Source organism: Dreissena polymorpha, chromosome 3, assembly GCF_020536995.1.
Source record: "Dreissena polymorpha isolate Duluth1 chromosome 3, UMN_Dpol_1.0, whole genome shotgun sequence".
Taxonomy (NCBI): domain Eukaryota; kingdom Metazoa; phylum Mollusca; class Bivalvia; order Myida; family Dreissenidae; genus Dreissena; species Dreissena polymorpha.
Genome location: NC_068357.1, coordinates 81,452,509 through 81,480,224, shown reverse-complemented (window position 1 = coordinate 81,480,224; position 27,716 = coordinate 81,452,509). Strand labels below are relative to the sequence as shown.

The 27,716-nt window shown below is 34.1% G+C and overlaps 2 protein-coding genes across 8 annotated transcripts in view; one reads left to right on the top strand and one right to left on the bottom strand.

Moving 5' to 3' along the window:
* LOC127874962 (methylmalonate-semialdehyde dehydrogenase [acylating], mitochondrial-like) overlaps window positions 1–27,716 on the top strand; it is a 56,920-nt gene that overhangs the window by 4,477 nt on the left and 24,727 nt on the right. The window lies entirely within an intron of this gene.
* The window catches only part of LOC127874963 (MAPK/MAK/MRK overlapping kinase-like), a 105,394-nt gene that overhangs the window by 75,478 nt on the left and 2,200 nt on the right, over window positions 1–27,716 (bottom strand). For 2 of the 6 annotated variants that reach the window (XM_052419686.1, XM_052419687.1), the window contains exon 1: window positions 4,358–4,423. The exons of 1 other annotated variant lie outside the window; for it this stretch is intronic. In XM_052419686.1, coding sequence (XP_052275646.1) covers window positions 4,358–4,410 — 53 coding nt within the window. In that variant the 5' untranslated portion in view covers window positions 4,411–4,423. Of the gene's footprint in view, window positions 1–4,357; window positions 4,424–23,462; window positions 23,578–25,366; window positions 25,556–27,716 lie in introns of those variants that run through there. 3 more of the 6 variants (XM_052419685.1, XM_052419680.1, XM_052419683.1) reach the window with 3 other exon arrangements.

Genomic DNA, 27,716 nt, shown 5'->3' with positions numbered 1-27,716 from the left:
ACAACTTGTCACTTGTTACTGTAACCTTATGATAGTTTGCGAGTGTTCAAGTATGAAAGCAATATCTATGATAATTTAGGGGTAAAGTGGACCAAAACACAAAACTTAACCAAATTTTCTATGTTTCTAAGTATAAAGGGCCCATAATTCCGTCCAAATGCCAGTCAGAGTTACATAACTTTGCCTGCACAGTCGCCTTATGAGAGTTAATAAGTGTTGCAAGTATGAAAGCAATAGCTTTGATACTGTAGGAATAAAGTGGACCTAAACACAAAACTTAACCGAATTTTCAATTTTCTAAGTATAAAAAGGGTACATAATTCTGTTCCAATGCCAGTCAGAGTACATTACTTGCCATGCACAGTCCCCTTATGATAGTTAGTAAGTGTTGCAAGTATGAAAGCAATAGCTTTGATACTTAAGGAATAAAATGGACCTAAACACAAAACTTAATCAAAATTTTCAATTTTTTAAGTATAAAAAGGGCATAATTCTGTCAAAATGCACGCCAGAGTTATCTAAATTTGCCTGCCCAGTCCCCTTATGATAGTAAGTAAGTGTACCAAGTTTTAATGCAAAAGCATTGATACTTTCTGAAAAAAAAGTGGACCTAAACGCAAAACTTAACCAAATTTTTCAATTTTCTAAGTATAAAAAGGGCACATAATTCAGTCAAAATGCACGCCAGAGTTATCTAACTTTGCCTGCCCAGTCCCCTCATGATAGTAAGTAAGTGTACCAAGTTTGAATGCAATAGCATTGATACTTTTTGAGAAAAGTAGACCTAAACGCAAAACTTAACCGGACGCCGACGTCGACGCAGACGCCGACGCCGACGCCAAGGTGATGACAATAGCTCATAATTTTTTTTCAAAAAATAGATGAGCTAAAAATGATTAATTATTGTAAGTAGTTTATAATTCAGAGACCTAAGAGAAAATTTTGTTTAAACTGCATAGTCTTTGAAACTTCAATCCCTGCAATTATATCCTTTTAAAATGTAAACAAGGAGAGTGATGCTATTGATTTAAAACATAAATATTTATACCTCACATCCTTAAAACTGATGGTCTGTAGCATAAATGTCTAACAAAAGACGTCTTCAGCGACTTTCTCCATGACAGCCTTACCCCCATCAAATTCCTTTACTTTTCAACTATTCGCCTTCTACCGACATAGATACGCTATTTTGATGCATTTTAATTCCCTTAGAAAGTAACATTTAATTATATACCTTCTAACAGATTCGCAGATTTGAAGCTTATTTCCAACCCTTAGTTACTGATGAGCAGCAAACAGCATACAACCTGAACAGCCTGTGAGTTGCTCGCAGAGTTGTTCTGGCTTTATGCTGGTTGCAAAAAGCCATTTTCACTTTGCTTCTTATGGGGGAAAGGGTTAATATTTATTAACAGAGGCAACAGCGTCAAAATTTACATGTACCCACAAAGCCTTCTGCACAAAAAAGTGCTTATTCACTTTTTGCCAGCATAGAGAAAAGACAGATACATCCATTTACAAACGTGCGTGCAGTGTTTGACTATAGTAGTCTTATAGTTTACCTTTAATTGTAACTTGACATTGGATCTAAGGGCCTGCTGCTTACAAAATGACCTGCTATATGTTTGGCTTCTTACATGCTATTGTCTATTAACACATGAGTGACAATTGACAAATGATTGTACATTGAAAAATGATTTGGCATTTACATTTGATTGGATTTTTACACATGATTTTCAATTGACCACACAGGAGTGGCCATTGACAAGTGATTTTTTATTAACAATACGACCCTTTCCAGTTTGCAAGGATGCTATACCCATGTTTGGCCATTTAAAATGTTTGCATGTTTATACATAGTAAGTATTTACACATGATTATCTGTTTACACATGTTAAGCTAATTACACATCAGGCTTTTTCCGCTCCATTTTGGAATACGCCACACTGGATTTTGGGATTTCGCGTCGTGAAAACCCTCATTTTGGGGAAAAAATTATTCGTAAAATTCGCTCAATTGGGAAAAATTATCGCATGTAAATAGTGTTTTATATTTCAAAGAAGCTGTCAACTTGTAAATAACGACTATTTTGATAACTTATTGTTAAAATTTTACAAGTATTATGAACATGTGAGATAAGTGCAGGTTTTTTAAATCTGAATTTGGAGAAGAAAAGGCCTGGCCTTTTTTTGAGGTGAAAAAAATCGTGCGAAGCGCCGGATTTTGAGGAAAATAAGGAAAGTCTTAAATAATCATAACATATTTTTACAGTTTTTTAAAACAAATTCAATGCAACAGATAATTTAATTATGCAACACTTTCTATTTTTCTACACCGGATCAGGATTAACTATATATTTTAAGTTAAAAAAAAAAATTTTTTTTTTTTTTTTGGAATTGGGATTTATTTTTCCAATTGCGGGAAAAAAAACAACCAGATTTGCATGGGAATGGGGCCGAATTCGGACCCGTGGCACTAGGGCAGAAAAAGCCTGCACATGATTGACTATTGTCACACAATTGACACAATAATGGCTATTGGCACAATGTTAAAATTACACATGTTTTACTGTTGTCACACCGTTGACAAATGACTGCTACTGACAAATATATATAGACTACATACATATGATTGGACATTAACACATGATTGTCACACATGGCTTAATGGTTATGGTGTCTGCCACAGTGACTAAAGGTCACAGGTTCTATTGCACTGTGGGAGTGTTCTTGGATCTCCCCCAAAGCCAAGAACTGGACCAGTGATCCTACCTTGGAAACAGCTCAATAGTGTTTCAAATAGCCTTTAAACGTTTTATTCAATCCAGCTTAAATGAAAAAGGTTTAAACGCATGATGGCTATTTACAAATGATCTCCTATCGACTCATGTTCAGCTATTGAACCATGTTCAGCTATTGACACATGTTCAGCTATTGACCCATGTTCAGCTATTGACCCATGTTCAGCTATTGACCCATGTTCAGCTATTGACCCATGTTCAGCTATTGACCCATGTTCAGCTATTGACCCATGTTTAGCTATTGACCCATGTTCAGCTATTGACCCATGTTCAGCTATTGACCCATGTTAAGCTATTGACACATGTTCAGCTATTGACCCATGTTCAGCTATTGACCCATGTTCAGCTATTGACCCATGTTCAGCTATTGACCCATGTTTAGCTATTGACCCATGTTCAGCTATTGACCCATGTTCAGCTATTGACCCATGTTCAGCTATTGACACATGTTCAGCTATTGACCCATGTTCAGCTATTGACCCATGTTCAGCTATTGACACATGTTCAGCTATTGACCCATGTTCAGCTATTGACCCATGTTCAGCTATTGACCCATGTTCAGCTATTGACCCATGTTCAGCTATTGACACATGTTCAGCTATTGACCCATGTTTAGCTATTGACCCATGTTTAGCTATTGACCCATGTTCAGCTATTGACAATGTTCAGCTATTGACCCATGTTCAGCTATTGACCCATGTTCAGCTATTGACCCATGTTCAGCTATTGACCCATGTTTAGCTATTGACCCATGTTCAGCTATTGACACATGTTCAGCTATTGACCCATGTTCAGCTATTGACACATGTTCAGCTATTGACACATGTTCAGCTATTGACCCATGTTTAGCTATTGACCCATGTTTAGCTATTGACTCATGTTCAGCTACTGACACATGTTTAGCTATTGACTCATGTTCAGCTATTGACACATGTTCAGCTATTGACCCATGTTAAGCTATTGACCCATGTTTAGCTATTGACTCATGTTCAGCTACTGACACATGTTTAGCTATTGACCCATGTTTAGCTATTGACTCATGTTCAGCTATTGACACCTGCTCAGCTATTGACCCATGTTCAGCTATTGACCCATGTTCAGCTATTGACCCATGTTTAGCTATTGACCCATGTTCAGCTATTGACCCATGTTTAGCTATTGACTCATGTTCAGCTACTGACACATGTTAGCTATGACTCATGTTCAGCTATTGACCCATGTTCAGCTATTGACCCATGTTCAGCTATTGACCCATGTTCAGCTATTGACCCATGTTCAGCTATTGACCCATGTTCAGCTATTGACCCATGTTCAGCTATTGACCCATGTTCAGCTATTGACCCATGTTCAGCTATTGACCCATGTTCAGCTATTGACCCATGTTCAGCTATTGACCCATGTTCAGCTATTGACCCATGTTCAGCTATTGACCCATGTTCAGCTATTGACCCATGTTCAGCTATTGACCCATGTTCAGCTATTGACCCATGTTCAGCTATTGACCCATGTTCAGCTATTGACCCATGTTTAGCTACTGACACATGAATGGCAACTTACAAGATGACCTCTTCCAGCTCCAGTATGTTGCCATGGTTTGCCAGTCGCCTCATCGCCTGGATCTCACGCAGGTGTTCACCTGCTCCAAGCTGAAACAGAGATAACCCTTTACCACTTAGATGCGTATTTTGACACATTTGTTATCCCTTAGAAAGTTAAATTTAATTAAATACCTTTCTTACTAGATTCAAGTTTTAAGGCTTTATTTCCAACTCCTAGATACTGGTGAAGAGCAAACAGCATAAAACCTGAACAGACTACAAGTTACTCGCAGGCTGTTCGGTTTTATGCTATTTGCACATTGCCATTTTCACTTTGCTTATGAGTGGGAAAGGTTCACAAAACTTTAATTGAACCTCTTATAGAGTGTGCATTGATGAAATAACGTCCACTGGCGTGAATCTTGATTAGAGCCTTGCTTTACGAAAATAAGATTTAATGCATGTGCATAAGTCGTCCAAAATTAGCCGGTGCAGTCCGCAGGGGCTTATCTGATATGACACTTTCTGCTTAAAATGGATTCTTGTTTTAAAGAGACTTCTTTTAAAGGAAATATTCCCTTCCATTAAAGTGGAAAGTGTTGTCCCTGATTAGCTTTTGCGGGCTGCACAGGCTAATCTGGGATGACACTTTACACACATGCAGTAACCCTTTCAGTGCGGGAACCAAATTTTAAAGGCCTTTGAAACAGTTTGGATCCAGATGAGACACCACAGAACGTGGCGTCTCATCAGGATCCAAACTGTTTGCTATTCAGATAGTATTATTGAAAAAAAATATAAGAAAATGCTTATTTTAGAAATTCAGCAGACGACATTTTAGCAGACGACAAATTACCCAGCATGCAAAGGGTTAAGCCCTGTTTTCCCAGAGCAAGGCTCCTATATTTTTACCTGTTTTGTACGGGGTGGGGGTTATAATTTGTTTTGCTTTACTTATTTTCAAAAGGTAGAAATGGATGGAAATGAAGACAACAGTTTTTGTTTTGCATACATAGAGCTTTGTCTTTCTCCGACATCAGAATCACTTGCAGAGGCGTGTCTTCAAATAATGTTCAAACATTTAATTTCTATTATCTACATTCACATTTACTATTCTTTTGGGGCAGACAGATCATATATATTTATATAACTGTGATTAAGGGCTTGTAAGCGACCATCCTTATGTGAATTAATGAACATGTAAACTTGTATATACAATTCAGCGATTTTTTTAACCCACATGAGGAAAAGTACCGGTACCAGCCCATTAGGGAAAAATTAGCTAAAACCCGGACATTGGGAAAATTTGCGCAGGGAAGTCTTCAGGTTGGAATATTTGATTTTTGCTCACAATTTCTTTAAAACTGATAACTTTGTGTTGTCAAGTTGTCAATATTATATTTACTTAGGTTCAAGCCATAAAGCTGCATAATGAAATCAACTTAATGCTATATTTAATTAACAAAAAAAATGTTTTTTTGAAACTTTAAATTGTACAAAAAATTGTGAAAGTGACGTTTTTTAGTACTTTATAAAGAAGTAAAAAAAATCGCTGCATTTGTAATTTAAGTTCAACAATCCTTGCGTGCAACAGAAGCAATGGAACTCACATATACATGAAATATTAAGCAAATTTTAACAAACTTTCATGTGTTAAATATGTTTTTGCACTTGGAAAATGCATTTCAAACATAATGAATGTATTTTCAATAACCATCATGATATTTAATTTTAAAACTATGCTTTTACTCTATTGATTCTCATTTTCTCCCCAAGGCTTGCAGACTTAGTCTTGTCAAAAATCATGCTAGCTAATGACATAATGTATTTGCTAAGGATATATCAATGTGATAATGTATCAGATAACAATATCTTAAATATCACATACACAAATCCATTTAACGCTACGCTAACAAACTATTTCTTAAACACTCGCAAACGTTTAAAAAATAAAACATGACACTCTTCAAAAACAATTACGCTGATAAAATGATGATAAACGACACTTGCTGAATGAGAATTTGTTTTGCTCATTCAATAAATGCATTCAAATGATTTTGTTTCACTCTTTTGATAAATGTATTTTAATTAAATTGTACCACCAAGATGTAGGCAATCACAATTTACATAACAATTCAATCAACTTCAAGCAGAAATACAATAATGACAGATCGATTTTTACAATGCACATTCAAATTTCAATTGCCTCTTCAAACTAAATTGCTTTTTTCTGAAGTGCTACTGATTAAAACATAGTGTTTTAATGTTGTAAAATATATATTTAGAACATATGAGAAACAGATATTAAAATAAAACTCAAACTTCCAAAAATGTCAGAATTAGCCATAAAAAACAAGACTATTGCCAAGCAATATATGTCCCCTACCGGCTCCACCATTGTCAGAAATTTCCACTATTGTCATATTTTTTTGTTTTTTTTTGTTGTTGTTGCCACAGCAACCAGAATTTTTGACGTAGGAACAAAATGAAATGATGTGCATAATGTCCATGTTGCCATCTATCCATGTTTCAAGTTTCATGAAAAAATATGAAGAACTTTTCAAGTTATCGCAGGATCCAGAAAAGTGTGACAGACAGACCGACTGACAGACTGACTGACTGACAGATGGAGCGCAAACCGTAAGTCCCCTCCGGTGAAACCGGTAGGGGACAATAACCAGCATAAAACCACTTCACATTGTAAGTGCTACATTTGTATTAAAAACAATTTTATCTGAAAATGGAAAAGTTATGCAATATTAGAAACTAGCCTACCATGACTACAGTAAGGAACAATTAACCAGCATATTATGAAACAATTTTACAATTGTCCATCTTAATTTTACCTTGTAAGTTAAAATGGTAACGCCATTCACAATACTCAGATAAAGTTGACCAAATATAGGTTTGCGTCAAACAGTGAAAAAGAAACCACAAAGTTCTTTCAATTGCACACAAATCATTAGACAAACAACCTTAGACAAAGGAGACTGTGGCACATTCTAGGGTTTTCAACGGGTGAATCAATGTACCACACATGTCACTTCTCACCTAAACTTTCTGCTTATGCACGTTGTCTGATGAGCAGGCACTACTTTCAAGATGGAGGCAACCACAGCGGGAACAGTTTATAAATATTCAGGCTGTCAAGTGACCTTTTTTCAAAAAGTAGGAAAAAATAGGAACTACTTTTGCAAGAAAAATAGGAAAAAAGTAGGAAAAAGTAGGAACTTTTCCCTCAAAAGTAGGAATACATAATACTTATTTTTTAGACACAGGTCCAGGAAACATAGCTTGAAACAGAGCAGGAGTGCCATCACATGTTCTGTATGGATACCCACTTGAAGCTACCTTAAGGGCCCAGAAGATTTTAGCCTTTTGTACCTGTTCCTTGTGTGATGGATGTACTTGCATACAGATAGATTTATCCCCACAACCCTGAGAGCTGCTTGGCTTTTGGGCACTTCCAAACAAACGCTTTTGTGAATTATCATGCATGTATTTCATGTTTTCCTTGTGTTTTCATCCATCTGCATGACTTATAAGTTGATTAGCACCAGAATTACTACAAGATGGACTTCATTCAGACAGTACAATATCTTGCAAACTCATTGCCGGTATCTCTCTTGCACCATGATCCCAGTGTTTTTCCACTGTTGTCCAACTTCTCCATCCATGAAGGGTTAAACTTTGTTTTCCCACTAGGAATTTTAGCACTTATAGTGTATCTATGATAATTAAGTTTCAAGCAAAGCTACCCTGATAAAGAAGTATACATGTAATTAGATGCTGTTCATTTTGGTGTATCATCAAATAAGTGGTTAGAGGTCTTCTGTGTATCGATATAAAAAAGTAATTATATTGTGCATGTTATATCCTTAAGCAGAAGACCAAATTTATTTAGTGATACACCAACTTGTTGTACAAGATTAATACTAGTATATAAAGCAGTGTAAATGCTCTGCTACAGCTACATTGTGAAACCTTTAAATTGACAATAGGGTGCAGTTATAATGACTTAAGTTACATTCAAAATGACTGGTCATTGCAGAGCAGATTATGCAACTGGAGATAGGACCTTATCACCTGATATCTTTTATGACAGCATTGATTGGGCAATGAAACAGTTGCACTACATTGTTTATTCCAGTTTCAAATAATGGCTTTTACATTATTGATGACTTTGCGGGAGTGTAATAATGCCGTTTAATAATTTTAATACTTCGCTTTAACACCTTGAAGTTACCTCACTAGCTATGGCATCATTAGACAAGAATTGTGTTTGTCCGAAACACAATGCCCGTGTGTGTGTGTTTTTCGTTTTTATCGAGTGCACCGGGATTGTCTCCCATATGGCCATCGCCCCCAGAAAGACGTGTTAGTTGGTTACGGGGGATAGTGCAAGATACAGGAGACACCCCGTTCCAGGGGTGACCCTGGGTCTTTTAGTGCCCGGTGTATAGCACCTAGTACACTGCACCTCGGTTTAACGTCTCATGCGAAAGACGAGTTAGTAGGTTAGGTGCAGCGGGGGATCGAACCAGCGATCTCTGGATTGTGAAGCCAGTGTGTTACCACTAGACCACGGATCCGCTACAACACAATGCCCACTATTGCGCACAATGCCCACTATTGCGCAGCTTTGAAATAAAATTTCAATATATCATTTGGCAGGTTTAGAAATTATCTCCCTTTTAAAGCTTATTACTTCCCTTGGATTGTATTTTTTAACTTTTGACCTTGAAGAATGACCTTCACCTTTCACCACTCAAAATGTGCAGCTTCATGAGATACACATGCATGCCAAATATCAAGTTGCTATCTTCAATATTGCAAAAGTTATGGCCCATATTAAAGTTTTCGGACGGACACACACACACAGACAGACAGACAAACGGACTGACAGTACAACTGCAATATGCCACCCTACCGGGAGCATAAAAATGTATCAGGGCATTTAGGCTCTGTGCATTTATCTTTAATTACTAAAAATGATGTACCTATGATATCAATAGAACATCATATCCGTTGTCATGTAATACAGAATTTATTACATTATATTTGTAAATGATGAAAACTCGGCAAAGCATCAGTTTTATCTTTTTTCCAATAACTTGTGTAATAAATTCCATATTACATAACCACTCATACAATACATGTATCTCTATATCTCTTCATTCCCAACAGCAATATCATGTAAACATGCATAAGGTTTGGTCAAATTGTTGTCAACGGAAACAAAATAAAACTGGAATAAACAATGGGTTCCCTCAGCTCTTGCATCACTGGGAACTGTGTAAGGTAGTGAAGTCTGCAGTGTACAAATGCTAAGGAAGTAAACAAGGCACTATTGTTACTTCAAAAAAAAAAATGTCAATAATTTTAAAAGTTACATAAAAAATAAATATTTATGCTCCTGAAGAGGTGCTAGCAGACAGTCAGCATGGGTTGTCAGGTCTCATCTAGATGAATGCACATTAACAGGGATACAGTCATGCCATAGATTCATTCATCCTGCAAGTTTACTAAATAAACTCTTTAAAAAAAAAAAAATCTCCATTGAAAATGAAAAAGTAGGAATAGTAGGAAGATTTGGTAAAAAAATAGGAAAAAGTAGGATCCTGATGAAAAAGTAGGAAATAGTAGGAAAAAGTAGGAAAAAGTATGACCGCTTGACAGCCTGAATATTTTATATTACTAGTATTAGTTGTTGTTTTTTATCAAATTATTGAGCTTTTTCATGATTTGGGATAGGAGCTTTACCTTCCAATTTGGGGTAAAAGGTATCTACAAAACTGCTAAAAGGATCATTTTAATTGTCTGCGGATCACATGTTAGTGTATGCAAATTTGAGAATTGTGCTAACGCATCCTTACACAGATGACAGTAACATATTTTATTTAGTGATGACATGGTATGTATATAATGCTGATTAATTACTATTGACCATTACTGAAGACACCGTTAGTTTCCTTTGTGTCCAAACTTTATTACCAGACCACCTTAGCCTTAATATAAGTAATATAACAATGCAAGATAATACCTTATACAAAATTAGTAATATTAATTTCACCTGCAATAACAATTTTATGAATGGATTTACAACATATCTTCAGTGGAATAAATCTATAATATAAATTTCCAAATAACTCCTATTGAATTGACCTGTGCATTGACCAGTTACATGCCCCAGCTTTTTATCAATCAACCATTTACCGTAACAGGATTTTCTATTATGTCTAAAGTAAATTAAAAATTCTATACCTATAATGCAAACAAAACTTCCATTGAATGTCCAAATATTGGATCGAGAATTCATATTTACAGAATAAATGTTTTCTTCGTATAAGAACTGGTGTAAATGCTTTCATTTAATCTGTGAATAGCATTTATGAAAAAAAAACACACACCCATTTGCATTTACTAAAATTACATAAAGTACATGGGTCTGAACAATGCATGCAATCTGATTGCTACCGGTATTAATAAACCATGATGTTCAATAATTGGAGTGTTGTTTGTTTAACCTTTGGAGGACAGGTAATACATGTACCATATTTATAGGCTATTTTGTTATAAAACATTAATTTAATACTTATTGCTACAAATGCTCAATTGTATTACATGTATACATGAATTTGCTTTGATTAAAATATAGCTGAAAAGAAGCCCAAAACTGCCTCTAACTATTTGTTTTCCAAATTTAATCATTTGCTTAAAATAAAGCTTAAATTGAGGGAGAATTTTTAAGTCATTAAAGTGGAAAAATATATACCTTTTGAGCAAACAAATCACTGAATTGAAAAGATCTGATTATTGATTTCACTAAATGCAAAAAAATACAGACATTTAAGCTGCTTCATTTTGCTTCATTTAACTTTCTATTGTTACATTCCAATATCATGTGGCAAAAATGGCTAAACATAACTGATTGTATCTTTCTGTTAGATTCCAGGCTAAGATAAAATGTGATCGGTGTCATGCCATAATGTCTATGTCATACGTGTCCAGCGTAGCATTCTCGCAGTCTGGTCAGTGCTACCCTGTTCTCTAACGAGACCACGAAACCCTGCGTGACTTCAAAGCTGCTGAGGAGCTCCTGACCAGGCTGCGTTAGCAACATATGGCATAGCACCAATTTTTGCCTGAAGTGAGTCATGTGATGAGTGTCTGTACATTATGATGCACTGTTTTCTCCTCTGTTTCAATCTAATAGGGCCTTGCTCTTTGAAAAGGGGGTTTAATGCAGATGTGTAGTGTGGTCCCAGATAAGCCTGTGCAGTCCACAAGAGGCTTATTATGGACCATACTTTACGCGTTTATGATATTTTCTGTTTAAAGAAAGTCTCTTTTAGCAAAACTCCCATTTAGGAGAAAAGAGTTGTCTCTGATTAGCCTGTGCAGACTGCACAGGCTTATCTGGGACGACACTTTACGCCCATGCATTAAACCTCCTTTTCACAAAGTGCAGCCCATATTTAAATTACCAGTACCACCATCAGATCATTTATTGTCTGATCTTGAGCTTATAGTTATATGATATCATATGATCCATGCTTATAGTTATATGATTTCATATGATCCATGCTTCCTTAAAATTTGATAATGTTCTCACTAAAACTTCTAAATTCATTATCAATTATAGGCAGGGCTTAGACAAACTAAACACATGTCCAACCAGAGAAATTTTATTTATGGAAAATTTATTGTTTTTCTGTCCACCTTTTCTATACACAAGTACAAAGTCTACAGTACAATGTCAGGGTTGAGTAAGACTCAAAACTCAAAAAGCTCATGTGAACACCAAATTGAGCATGATGGACAAACTCATCTCAAAAATTGAGAAAATACACAAACTTGAGTGAGAATATTGACTTAAGTATGTTCCTGATAGTAGGCCAAGACTCATAACTTCTGCTGGTATTTCCCAACATACAATCCTGTTGCATTCAATACGGGAGCAAAATTGAATGGGGCTTCAAAGAGATCACCATGGCCTATTAATTATGCAAAGAATTACAGGTAAATAGATTAATAGAATCCAATGAACTGGTATAAATATATTGGTATAAATATATACATATCAGTCTATTCATTAGAATCAAAGCATTTAACATAGGTGAATTTTCATTTACAAGGAAATGAAACGTTAGATTGCTGAATTGTCGAGCAGATTTTCAAGATTTGTGGTTGGCTTATGAAGTGGTAGGTGAAAGAAGGCCTGGGTGTAGAATCAGTTTGTTTTTTTCCACCATTTTGGGAATGGGGCCATGTCCCTTTGAATTGTGAAAATTCGGGGCGTTTTGACTAAAATTGGGAAATTAGTGTTGTTTTTGTTTTGCAAAAAAATGCTTCAAAATTGAGAATCCAAGTATTTATAGTATTATATTTACTAAGGTTGAACTTATAACGATGGGAGATGTACAAAATATTGTGACCTAAAAAGCTTCCATTGGAAATTTTTAGCTCTCATTTGGGAAAAAAATATATACTTTTTTCCATTGGGAATGGGTCTGATTAGGGGACCCGATTTTGAATGAAACAATATGTGTTTGTGAAACACTATGTCCCCGTATATGACATTTGACCTTGAAGGATGACCTTGACCTTGACCCTTCACCACTCAAAATGTGCAGCTCCATGAGATACACATGCATGTCAAATATAAAATTGCTAGCTTCAATATTGCAGAAGTGACATTACATGAGCAATTTTGACCCATATATTTGACCTTGAAGAATGACCTTGACCTTGACCTTTCACCACTCAAAAAGTGCAGCTCCATGAGATACATATGCATGCCAAATATCAAGTTGCTATCTTCAATATTGCAAAAGTACTCATAAAATGAGCGATTTCGGCCACATATATTTGACCTCTGACCTTGAAGGTTGACCTTGACCTTAACCTTTCACCACTCAAAATGTGCAGCTCCATGAGATACACATGCATGCCAAATATCAAGTTGCTATCTTGAATATTGAAATATTGCAAAAGTGTACATTAAATGAGCGATTTTGACCCATATATTTGACCTTTGACCTTGAAGGATGACCTTGACCTTTCACCACTCAAAATGTGCAGCTCCATGAGATACATATGCATGCCAAATATCAAGTTGCTGTCTTCAATATTGCAAAAGTTATTGCAAATGTTAAAGTTGGCGCAAACCAACAGACCAACATACCAACAGACCAACAGACAGGGCAAAAACAATATGTCCCCCACTACTATAGTGGGGGACATAAAAAATCTACTGAAAACCATCTCAAATATTAGAAGAGTCTTATTTATGCGAATATATATATATATATTTATGCCTGATTTGGGAAAATGTGGCTTAATGTATGTGCGTAAAGGGTCGTCCTTAAAATATCATAAACGAAGCTTATATATGTTGATAAATTGTAATTAACAGTTTCATATTAAGCATTTTAAACTACATTTACATGGGTGGCACACTTTATATCGATGCACAATTTCAAGACTTAATATTTACTTTCTCATTGCCAGGAAATGATCAGAGGAAGTGTATTCAGGAAGTGTATAAAAAGGGAATATTTAGTTAACATAAGAGAGAAAATATTGTTCACATAACCTTATCTGAACCCTTTGCATGCATAAATGAGGTATTTTTCTGAATGTCATGGTAGCATTCCAATATGAGTTCATCAGGCACCATTTTACATATACATGTAGATGTCTTTTCATCTCTTACACATTTCTAGTTTACATTCAAGGAGCTATTTTTCCAAAACGAAGGGTATTCAAATTGCATGCTTGAACTTTTCAATGAAATACAATAAAGATGTCTAAAGCGAATTATATCAATCATTCCCCACTCTTGTAAACCAAACAGCAAAACAAACAGTTGTTGAGTGGATGTAAACATTATTACACGAACATTTAAACCTCTTCAGGCTTAATAGACTTTCAAAATGATCTCAAGTTAAAATTTAGAAGCTCTCCATTCGTATAAATTAAACGTTTTTGTAAAATTTGTTAAACAGAGATTCAAGAGTCTTCTCCTAAGATTTTAGTATTTTTACATCGTGTCACAAAATGTATTTGCTGCCAAAAACTAAAAGTTGTTAAAATATATCCCCTGTGACTGTCTGTTGAGTTGTGTATCAAGTTGTAACAATAATACAAATTCGACCTAACAGGCCTTGTCCAGGTGTATCTATGAGTCACATAAACGGTCCCAATAAACCCAAAGCAAAATTGTAAAAAAATATCCCAATTTGAAACAAGTGTTGTTTGACAGACAAAACATGGACATTTAGCACAGCATGTATGTACCAGTATCTTGTAATTGTTGCTACACATAAAGCCTAATTCAAACTTGTGATATTGAGTGACGATTAAACGTTTACCAAAGATTTTGCATACAACATGATTGTGGTCTTGAAATTATAATATAAATTTACAATGCATCATAAAAGAAATAGTCACATAAACATCTACTTTCACTTTAACCATATATACTTTCACTTGAACTATATAAGATCTGTGCACGAAATTCAAGAGTCCCCTGTTACCTTGACCTTTAACCTTTGACCACTTAGATATGTATTTTGACACTTTTGTAGTCCTTTTAATTAGAAAGTTCAATTTAATGAAAGGCCTTTCTTACTTAATTAAAGTTTTAAAAGCTTCATTTCCAACCCTTTGATACTAATGAACAGCAAACAGCATAAAACCTTTATAGACTGCGAGTTACTTGCAGGCTGTTCTAGTTTTATGCTGTTTGCAAATAGCTAAGGGTGTCACGATACGCTCACCTTACGATACCATACGTAACGCGGTACAGTGTGTATGATACAATACGTATCATGATATGTATCGTCGGATGGAAACAACATACAAACCATTTAAAACCATTTAAAGACCTCTACATATGAGTCATACAATATACAAAAATACCATATAATGTCATGAAAGTACACAAATTCACAATTAGTTATTATTATTTACAAATCTAAAACTTTGATTAAATATGAACACGAAATTATGAATATGTTTAAACAAGAGCACCGCATAACGGGTGCCAACGCTCGGCTGCGAAAGCTTGTCAGATTATTTTTTTTTAGAGGTCACGGTGACCTTGACCTTTGACCTAGTGACCCAAAATTGGGTGTGGCGTGTAGAACTCATCAAGGTGCATCTACTTATGAAGTTTCAAAGTTGTAGGTGGAAGCACTTCAATTTTAGAGCCAATGTTAAGGTTTTAGCACGACGCCTATGGCAGACGGCTGACCGCGGACCACGAGCTGGCTATGACAATACCTCGGGTTTTCCGAAAACAGCCAAGCTAAAAATGGTTGTAGCGTGTAGAAATGGGGAAGGTGAATGTACATATGAAGTTTAAAAGTTGTAGGTGGAAGCACTTTTATTGAAGCAGCTATGTTAAAGTTTTATATTAGAGGTCACAGCGACTTTGACCTTTGACCTAGTGACCCAAAAATGGGTGTGGCGTGTAGAACTCATCAAGGTGCATGTACATATGAAGTTTAAAAGTTGTAGGTGGAAGCACTTTGATTTTAGAGCGAATGTGAAGGTTTATGTTTAAGTTTTATATTAGAAGTCACAGTGACCTTGACCTTTGACCTAGTGACCCAAAAATGGGTGTGGCATGTAGAACTCATCAAGGTGCATCTACATATGAAGTTTCAAAGTTGTAGGTGGAAGCACTTTGATTTTAGAACCAATGTTCAGTGATTTTTTTTGCCAGAAATTACAACCGATATTCGGCTGCCTCCCAATTGCAAAAAATGACGTTTTTTCCCAAAAATTTGATTAAAATTTCCCAAAAAAAGACAAAATTTTCCGAATAAAGCCAATAAGATTACAATGTAATTTAGCAATAATTTCGAACGAGTGCCGATCGAGTTGCTGAGTCGTCGCCGAGCAACAACTGACTTACGTATTTTTCGCGAATTTAGCCGAATACGATTTTACGTTGCTATCCACATCTCTCTCTATATTGCGGAGGGTGCCGGTCAACTCGTACCTAAGTCAACTCGCACGGTAGTCAACTCGCACGTTTTTTGGTCAACTCGCACGGCATTTCTGGTCAACTCGCACTTTTCAAAGTCAACTCGCACGCCTCGAAAAAATATATAGAAATAGATGAAGGATGTAATATGATCAGTAGTTGATAAGAAGTTTATAAGTAAAAATAATAATAATTATGTCCTTTTTCAATAATCTGAATATACGGTTGTCACATTTAATGGCTCTTTTACTCTTGTGGTCGATGTTTTTCACGGGTTATATGAATGTTTGTAATAGGTGTGAAAGGTCTTATATACAACTCACAATTATTACAATGGCAAAGCATTAATCAATTAAACTAAATTGGTATGATAATAAATCAGTGATACTTTAATGTTTGTCACAAAACGGAGAATGTTAATTGAGCTTGTAATTGTTTTTCTTTTATAATCAGGTGTGAGTTAAATTAAAGAAAATTAAAACGAAAATTAGGTGATGTTTGTTGCATGCGGTTATTTCATAATAGATCAAAGTTTTTGAGTTATGTATATAAATCGACTAAATTAAGACTAGGTTATCATTATCAACATATATGTGCTACGGAATACATATTATAGTGAATTCATGCGTTTTGTGTGTGATGGATTATCCGTGTATATTGTGTTCAAGGAATGTGGGTCCAAGGCAGCAAGCAATTGAATGCGATAGTTGCCAAAAATGGCAACACCGAACATGCGAAACCGGTAAATACCATTCATGTCATTGTATACTATACAGGGGTGTCAATTGGCCAAAATCTAAAATCCTGAAAATAAGCCTATCGTTTTGGGGCCAGAGCAAAAAAGGGTTAATAATTCATGTAACTTTGTAAACTAGTGTTTATAACTTTGTAAACAATATGTCAAAGTAAAATAATTTGTGTTTAAAATAACATTTTGTGACAATAATCTTAAAATTCCAGAAAAAAATCCTCTGATTTATATCAATATCAAAATTGGTCCTTAAGGGCCAAAATCCTGATTTCAGGAATAATCCTGAACTTTGACACCTCTGACTATAATATTTCAAACAAGTGGAAAGTGATACTCATGTTCAATAGCGTGTCCGTTGCAAAACTTACATTTTCTATTTTCGTGTATTATGTTATTATAACGACCTCTTAAGATTTCTAATTAATGTGAAGATAATCGAAATCGTGTTAGTGGTGTGTTGTATTTCTTATTTCTGATTTGTCATAAAGTCAAGTAGTTATCTCAATATACCAGCTTTTCTCAATATACCAGCTTTGCTTGAAGTTATTTAATAACGTTGTTTATTTGTATTGTATTGTAGATGAATGTTTGTTTTTGTGATACTGTTATCACTCGATCCAAGTATTTTTAACCAATATCGGAATATATGTAATTTGCAATGATTAATTCAAATAATTTTAATTGTTCGCGCGTTGATTTATAATAGTGGAAAGTATTAAATTATTTGTATTCTAATTTCTATTTAATTGTTATAAACTTTGTATAAGCTTATATTTTTTACCTTTAATGAGCTATGAAAGATATTGAAAACAGCTGTCACCTAATCAGTAACAATACCCTATTTCTCACCACTAAAATTACAATAAACAGATAATATGTCAGTCATTCAGCGCTGATGAGGGTACTGATTATCGAGGAGTAGATAAGGCTATTACTGATAGGGGTTGTCTAGAGATAAGGCTGTAGTATGGAATACTTAAATAAATATTTTTTATTTTTTCATGCTATACAATTTAATATTTAATTAATTGATGTAGAACCGTAACTCATGTACAAATTTTAAAAATGTTGGTAAATTTTATTGAAGTATTAAATAAATAAATATTTGAGTCTTGTAAAATTGTATGATTGAGAATTATTGTAAAATTAATCATTGTTTCGTACAACCATGTTTAAATACGTGTAGGTATGATAATTATATATGCGCGGTTTATATGATATTTAAAAAAAATACTTAGATGTATCTCTCCTTGTGTATATATTGTAAATCTTTGATTGTGTGAACATTTTGAAATAAGTATTAAAACAAAAGTATATAGATGTATGTCTTCTTGTGTATATATTGTAAATCTTTGATTATGTGTGAAAATATTGAAATAAATATTTATTTTTTTTATATAGATGTATGTCGCCTTGTGTATATATTGTAAATCTTTGATTATGTGTAAAAATATTTAAAAAAATATATAGATGTATGTCTCATTGTGTACATATTGTAAGCTTTGTTAATGTGTGTTAATATTGAAATAAATATTAAAAGATAAGTATGAAGATGTATGTCTACTTGTGTACATATTGTAAAGCTATGATACTGTGTGTAAATATATTGAACTAAATATTACAATAAAAGTATATAGATGTATGTCTCATTGTGTACATATTGTAAGCTTTGTTAATGTGTGTTAATATTAAAATAAATATTAAAAGATAAGTATGAAGATGTATGTCTACTTGTGTACATATTGTAAAGCTATGATACTGTGTGTAAATATATTGAACTAAATATTACAATAAAAGTATATAGATGTATGTCTACTTGTGTACATATATAAAGCTTTGATAATGTGTATTAATAATGTTATAAAAATTAAAAAAATTGTTAAAAAATATATTTTTAAAAGTACTTAAAATGTCAGTTTTAATGTGCTGATAACGTTACCATGGTATAAACAATATTTTGTGATTTTTTTTGGTTATTTTGTAAATATTTTTCAATAAAAAGTATTAACTAAACTCTGAAAGTATTAATCATTTGTTTTTATGCATAATTTACTCATTTAGAACCCAATAATACATCAATATTTTGACTACCGTGCGAGTTGACTTAGGTACGAATTAACTTCCGTGCGAGTTAACCAAAAAACATGCGAGTTGACTACCGTGCGAGTTGACTTAGGTACGAGTTGACTGTAAACCATTGCGGAGGATACCGACGATAGTCGATGTATCCCGATTGTAAATGCCTGTTTTTTGTTTTTACACACGCCCAAGATGGCGGCAGGCAGACGAGAAATTTGCGATGCGCGTCGAAAATGATAAATAACATTCAAATTAACAACGGATATCATATGGTTATTACGGAATAATTTAATGCGTGTGTCAATTAACGCAAAATATAACGTTTAAGATAAAAACAACAAATATTGATTACAAATCTTCACAGTGAATGTGCATCACGGAAATCAGTGTTGGGAAATTGGAGTTAGCATACCGTTACTCACAAAGTTAATGCATTTAAGATGAGTATCGTTCGAAAATGGAAAGAGACAAACATGATATGATTTATATGTTAGTGGATCTGTGTAAAATCAGATTCATATGCATATTCTGCTTTATTATGTTTGTCACGCTTTACAGTTTACTGAAATAGCATTGAAGTGCAAGATGTTGAAAGGTAAAGAAATTAAATAAATTATTTTAACTCCATATAATACATCATTAACATAGCAAGACCACTAAAGCGTTTTTTTTATAAATATGTGTTAATGTTTTCACCATATCATATTTAATTTAAAAGAATACTGAATTAAATTCTTACTGTTAAAGAGGTTATGATTAAATGATATATTTAAGAATCTATATAGATTATTGCAAGTTCAATATGAATGTGGAAGGATATTAACTTAACATTGTCTTCATTGTAAGAACACATTAAATTAGTACTTTATAATATAAAAATGCTGTCAAACATACTTTAATAATTTTAATTCTGTTCTTATAATCATATTTATAATGTTTCCCAATTTCATGGTTTATCGCGCTATTTTTCCCAATTTCATGGTTTATCGCGCTAATTTTCCCAATCCAAAAGGCACAGGCTGTAAGAAAAAAAAGCAAAAAATCACTGATGTTAAGGTTTTAGCACGACGCCTACGGCGGACGGCGGACGATAAGCTGGCTATGACAATACCTCGGGTTTCCTCCGAAAACAGCCGAGCTAAAAATATGGACTGCTTTATGTTTCTTTCACTTCGATAGATTATTTAAGTTAAAAGTAAAACGAGTTTTCCAACTAGTCAAACTGGCTATCTTTGCTTGTGCCGTAAAAAACTCCAAGCGCAATTCATAGAACCAGTCAAATATTGCACCTTGTTTCTTGACCAAGGCAACACAGCACATTTTTTTAGCGTTTGAAATTTAATTTTAATGGTTTCAAAGAATTTGCGAAATTCTCACTGAATCACAAAATTACAGCTCCTGCTTAAGAAATTCGTAGCGACTAAAGTCGTGATATAAAGCAAAATAAACGCCTACCACTTTCTTACTGATAACACAAAATGCTTCCATATTTTTTATTAGAAGCCCGCTGGAGGTGATTTCAATTCAACTTCCGCCATTTTTTGGGCGAATTACAGTTACTTCCCTTGAAATAGGTCATGGAAAATGCTGTACTGTACCGTACGGACTCGGAGGCGTATCGTGAACCGTACCGAGGGAGACTATTACGATATACCGTCCCACGGAGACAGTGACGGAGTACCGTGACACCCTTACAAATAGACAGATTAAGTCACCTAGTTTCTACGTTGTGTGTATTGAATGTCGTAAAACCAGCATTTGTAAACTAGAGTTCAGATACTTGCAAAAAACAAACATGATTATTGTTCGAAAATGTAAAAAGACAAACATGGTTTGATTCATACATGTATAAAATGTGGCTATGCGTGGTAGTTTTAATTTATCTGAACCCTAATTGTGATCATTTTTTGTGTTTTTTTTGTTAAAGCATGTGGATTTTTACACTACATACTTTTAATATTTAAGGACTAACTAATAGCTATGAATAAAAACATGCAATTCATTTAAAAATAAAATTTAGATTATTATTCTTATCATTACCATGGTAACCATGGTAACATATTTATAATTAATTATATTTAGTTCAGTCAATTGATAGGTTGTCACATACACATAACACAGTTCAATTTTCATGCTGATTATGCATGTATTCATAATTTTACATCTGTTTCAGTAAACAAATAGTATAACTTCATTTTATCATAAAACAATTCAGCACTGGCAAATAATACAGTTGAAATCAATTCAGCATGTTAAGGGTTAATGTTGTGCACATTTGATAATGGAATATCCCATGGAATTATGGCTATCGTGTAGTTATATTATTAAATTATTTACACAAACAAAACCTAGAAAGATTATTGAATTCAATTCAAGCATGTAATTTATTCTACTTGATTAAAAAAGCATCCTGTTTGTTTAACAGTTTGCAGAAATTGGAATCATAGGCGTTAAGCTGTCATTATTTACATGTGGCATTATGTTATACCAATAGTTTATTAATCATTATGTAAAACGAAACTTTTCCATTAAAAATGCTAATACATTTAATAATTTGCTTTACAATATACAAGGTATTTACCCAGTAAAGCCAGTTGACAGTGTAAGATTAACTCTTTTAAATGGATTTTAATATTGTCAGAAAAATTATTCTATATTTTAACATGATGAAAAATGCTGTTAAGTGTTAAATGTTAAATTCTTTTGGGCAGTATCTGTTTTTGACAACCAGTAAACATTCATTACAATCAAGACTTTTTTCAAATACAGTTCTAAAGCGTGAATATTGATTCAGTAAATATATGATAACATGAGCTGTGACTTCATATTACAGAGTTTACAAGTCAGTACACTGTCTTCAACAAAAAAACAACAGCAAATGTGAAGCTAAATTAACCATTTTTCTGGATAAATGCTGCTGTCAATCAACTGGCAATCAAGGTTGGTGTTACCAACCAGATGTATACCAGTACATTTTCCTAGTAAATAATTCTTTTCATAATAAAATCAATTTATTTCAAATCCTTGGCCTCACAAACTTAAAAAAACAGAAAGGTAGTTGTTGTGTGTATTTTTTCAACTGATCACTTTTGTTTCAGTTATAATGTATAAGACCTCCCCTGCAAAAAAGCTTTTATTAGTTCATAACTGTTTGTGTGCAATTTGTAAGAACTGTTCGTCAATGTGTTACTGAAATATATTAGCTAAAAATTCCATGAGCTTAAAAGTACATAATTAGAGTACTTTATGATGCAGGTTTTTTTTGGGCCCGAGTTTATAGCCGAAATTCAGCTATGTTCCTAATCCCAAAAAGTATACTTTTTTCCCAAAATGTGGCAAAAAATTCCCAATTTCCCAAAAAAAAAAAAAAAAATTTTTTTTTTTTGAAAGAAATCTAATGTGTATTTTATCTCAATTTTAATTCAATTACATCTAACAAAGTAATATATGATTTTGTTCTTTTAATTTGAATGATTATAAAGGGTTATATAAAATTTAGTATTTCTCTAATCAGTGGACTTTTCGTGTGGAAAAAAAAGGCTAATGAATTTATTTTCCCTATTTCATGAAAATGCCGATAAATTTCCCAATTCCAAAGCCATGGGCTATCTTCCGAAAAAGTGGAAAAAAAACCTGTGATGTGAATTCAATAGTTCCAAATTACCTAATTCATTCTGTTTTTATATAAAAAAAATTGATTTTTAACAAGCAACTTTGTTTAATTGTTTTTCCCCCGCCTTCTGTTCATTAATATCTTTACAACTATGATTTATGAAGTTTCAAGTTGACATCTTATATAGTTTTTGAGATATAGCGCTAAAAAGTTTTGACAGACAGACGGACGCACTGACAGACAGACAATTCCAAAACTGCATCCCTCCACCTTCGATGAGGGATGAAAAGAGGTATAGCTTCATGCACTTTAAAAATTATTGTGAATAATTCTAAATTAAAGATCTTTATCTCTTTTTCTATTCATATAAATAGCATACTAATCGTTCATTAACTATTAGTTCATTAAGTTATGACTGATATAATTCATGAAGATTTCATGGATAGTTCATGCGCAACAAATGGCCACTTGTGTTCCTGACCTTAAGTTCATGAACTGGTTCATCTGCTCTTGAACTTCAGTTCATGAACTGAATCAAAAATGAGACTTGTTGTGGTTCATGGACCAATCATGAAATCAATTTCACGAAAAAACCATGACTCAAACTTAATAAACACATGAACAATGCAGCAATTGTTGTGCATGAACTGTTTAGAATTGGTTACAGCAAAATGATACTCTACCTGTCATACGTCTGTTTCATCTTTTTGCAGGCCCAATATGAGCCGTCTTTTATGTTTTGGCATTTTAGCACCTCCGAAAAGGTGCCTTCACCTTTCTTGCCGAGGATGCGGTATTCTGAAAGAAGAAAACTCAACGATGAAATGAGCATCGCTCTGTGAAAATGGGGCTTAATCATACATGCCATAATTTTTCAGACCAATTCCGGGACATTGAGTTAAATTGTCCGGGACTTTTGCAGATTTTCCGGGACATGTATAAAATGTAGCGATATTTATAACATATGCAATTTTGGTACGTTTTTTTTTTGTTTTGCATCGTTAATTGCAAAAGTTCGAAAGCCTATCCGAAATGCACTTGATCTATTAACGTCAAATTAAACATTACTTCTTCCGTTACTAGATACAAACCACTTGTTTTCAGTGTAAGCGTTCTAAACATAGATGTTGACGTCACTGCGTTATTGTTATTAAGACCGGTGTGTAACGCGTAAATGTGGACAAATCTGCTGGGCGTTTTGACGTGGCGAACGCAATTCAAATTCACTTATTATTTTTAACGTTATGTTTACTGGGGGTTTAGAACAAGACAATAATAAACCTAGTGAGGATGACGTTTTTATATGCTTACTTTTTTACTCGACTTCTTTGTCGGTTAAACGTGCGAACATAAACTGCTTTTATTTTTTTACTCAGCGATGTTGGACTTCAGATGTGTGAACAACTGTCCTTTGCCCTTACGCAGCGGGAAATAACGACGTAGTAGATTAAAGTCAATTAACAACCACATTAAACAATGCCGCCTTTTCGGTTTGACCGCGAATGTGAGACAATTGATATGATAACAGGACACCTGTTAATTGATCGATTTTGACAGGTAGCGTAGTCTGCCTATTCGGGTAGGCATTGTCATGGAGACGCTGCAGATATACACAGATTCGAGGTGCAGTTAAGCCTAAGATAAGGTACATGTATATATGGATTTTGTAAATTCCGGGACATTTGACAGATTTCCGGGACAGTGGGACAAGTTCTTCATTTCCGGGACTGTCCCGGACAATCCTGGACGTATGGCATGTATGGCTTAATTCACTGAGTAAAGTGTGATTCCTGTGAGAAAATGGGACTTAATTCACTGAGTAACGTGTGATTCCTGATTAGCCTGCGCTGTCTGAAACTTTTTCTAACATTAAAATAAAACACTCACTAGGGTGAGAAATAACACTATGGATGTAGACCCATACTGAAAATACTTTTTTCCATGAGTAATCCTCATTTGAAATTTTTTACATTACACAGCTTTACAACACAAAATAATGCAATCATGTGAAGGAATCTTTTTGACATTTTATAATTGATTTCTTAACAACATGTGTGTATCATATAAAGTATAAAACATAATTGTATATTCATGCATACATACATTCAATTCAAATGTGCAATAAATGTTATGTAATAATGACGTTGAATATTATTTAAATATAACCGAGAATCTTACTGTACCTTTGCATTATTTACAAAAAACAAATTAACAAAAAACACAACAGAATTACGTTAATCAGATGGCAAATGGAAAATATATATCGGATAGACATTTTCTGATATTCTGTTTAGTTACTGATATCTATCCGATATTGGTGGGCTGGCTGCTTTATGCGTCATCCTCATCATGTACAGTACAAATGAAAATTGATGACACTTAATTCATATGTGTGATTTTTGTGATTTTTTTAATTATTTTACTTATTATTTAAATATTATTCAAAAGCCAAATATTACATTGTAAAAAGTTGAAATGAAGCACAAATTTCCAGTCACTGACAACCAAAAATGTGTATCAATGTTGACATCTACTTTGGACTGCTTTCAATTCGACGAGCACCTGCATGACAATCATCAACACTTACTTTGTAACAAGATGTTCATTCAGACGACATATAATCATTACTTCCGCTTTCACTGAAATGTAGTATATTCGCTTTAAATCCTAAAGTATGTAAACCGTTTTCAATCTCCCTTTCATGGTTTTAAGTTTAAGAAAATCGTTTTGTCTAAACCACTGAATTTTAATCTAACAACTATGTCCACATTTTCGGAATACCTCGGATCTCTAGCGTTCATTCGGGTCGTTTCGGTGTTCCTTACCACACCGTATCGTAATTGAGGCCCGTACGTGAGATCGTTCTTGACGCGCATCATTCATTGACATCTTAATACAAGTGTTTAAGATATATGTTCATTTTCAAAATATTCATACAAACATGACAAATATGCAATAAAATATAAATCGAGTTTCACCAAAAGGAAAAACCTATTTGATAAAACAATTACACACTGCATCTAGTTAAGTGGCAATTAAATAAAAATAGTGTCAACTTTAAAAATTGTTTTCGCCAACATAATTCAACGGTCATATATATTCTTCTCCAAACTTAAATGTCTGTTTTCGAGACAAAGCAATGAAATCAAACTAAGCCAAAAATAATTGACAATTTATAGTTTTCGTGAGAATTTGTATTCGTATACGATAATAATATGTAACGCCACGAATCACATTCATACGATTTCTTACATCGCTCACATATATGTGTATGTTTTTGTTTTCCAAATTTCGTGCATGAGTTAATGGCAAAAATTAACAAATTTGATTGCATCAATATAGACTGTGTTTTTAAAGCACTATGTGATTCTTTTATAATGTACGTATGGATACACAAGTACTTTTCAGTTATTCTTACTAAACAATGTAACCACAAACATGTTGTTTCTAGTGCACATATACGTTTACTGAATATGTGATATTGCCAAGTCAAATATTCATGAAACTTTGTTAAAACATTAATTTTGTTCTAATGAAATCTCGGCCAAGTTCGAAAATGGTTCCAGTTCGTAAAAAAAACCTTACCAAACAGATTAAACCATTGATGAAATAATGATAGTGTGATGTTGAAGTTGTTTTATGATGCTAATTGGTTCAGAAACATGAACAACAATTCAAATGTCTAATTATATTGCATTACTTCGAATTATTATATTTACATTTCCAAAAATCGCGTAGTGATAAATCCAGTAAAACAACAGATGCATTTGAATCTTATTTGACCTAGCTTTCACATAATATACATGGTATGTCAGGACAAGTAATTGAAATGAATGATTCACACGTGACCTATCGAACTTTGTAAAGAAAGCATTTTTGCAGGAGAGACAACCAACTACTCTCTAACTGTTCCAGTAGATTTGTCCCTCACATACTGATATAAGGTTTTGATATTTACCGGTATACATGGTTATTTATCATATTGCGCAAATATTATGGTGTATTTACCTCGGGCATGCGTCTCCCAGGTTTTATAACCTTAATCCGTTCGTAAAACCCAATGATCAAAGTGTCAAAAGAGAAGCGAATACAGTGCCAAAATCTGTTAAAATAGCGCTGTAAAATATACTGTCCGAAAATTTATAGTCATTAATGATAGACGAAATCGCGCTTGTCAAAAATTAAGAGTCACGAAAAATAATTATTTTGGCCAAAAATGGGGTGTCCGAAAACCTAGACTTAGAGTGTCCGAAAACTTAGAGTAGACCGGTATCCAGAGAGGCGCCCTCCCCCCCGAAAAGAGGTGCTCCCAGGAGAGGTGCCCCCTAATTTTAGGGGGCGTAGAGGTGCCCTCCCATCAAATCTGGAGGGGCGGGTAAGTGCCAACTGTCAGAATTAAGAAGGCGGTAATCTGCCCCCTCACAATAATTCAAGGGGCGTTTAAGTGCCCCCCCCCCTTGGAAGTATCGTCTGTTCAAGTTTGTGTCCGCTTCAACAACCATGAATCGTGGAATGCCTTTATCAGTGGGTAAGGTAGACAATTGTCCGCTAACAGATATGTAGGCATCCGTTTTGCCACGTTTTGCAATATTTAGGACTTGAAGAAAAAGGAAAAAAAGGCATAAGATTGTACTAAATTGCATGCTAATTCATGTTCTTTTTGTTTGAACTACGGGGAAATATGAAATAGTTCAGCCGCAAAAACTTTTTATATTAGCATAAAAGGATTTTTTTTCTTTGGTCACACACGTGCAATGAAAAAAAAGATCCCCTGAACAGACAATCAGGATCAATCTGCTCAGGGTGCTTATAAAGGGGAAGACAATATTTAGGGGGTACTTATCCGGGTCATCAATTCGGAAAAGAGGGCACGTCTCCGCCCCCTAATTTTCAGCAGGAGGGCAGTTCTCCGCCCAATAAAAAACAGTGAGGGGGCC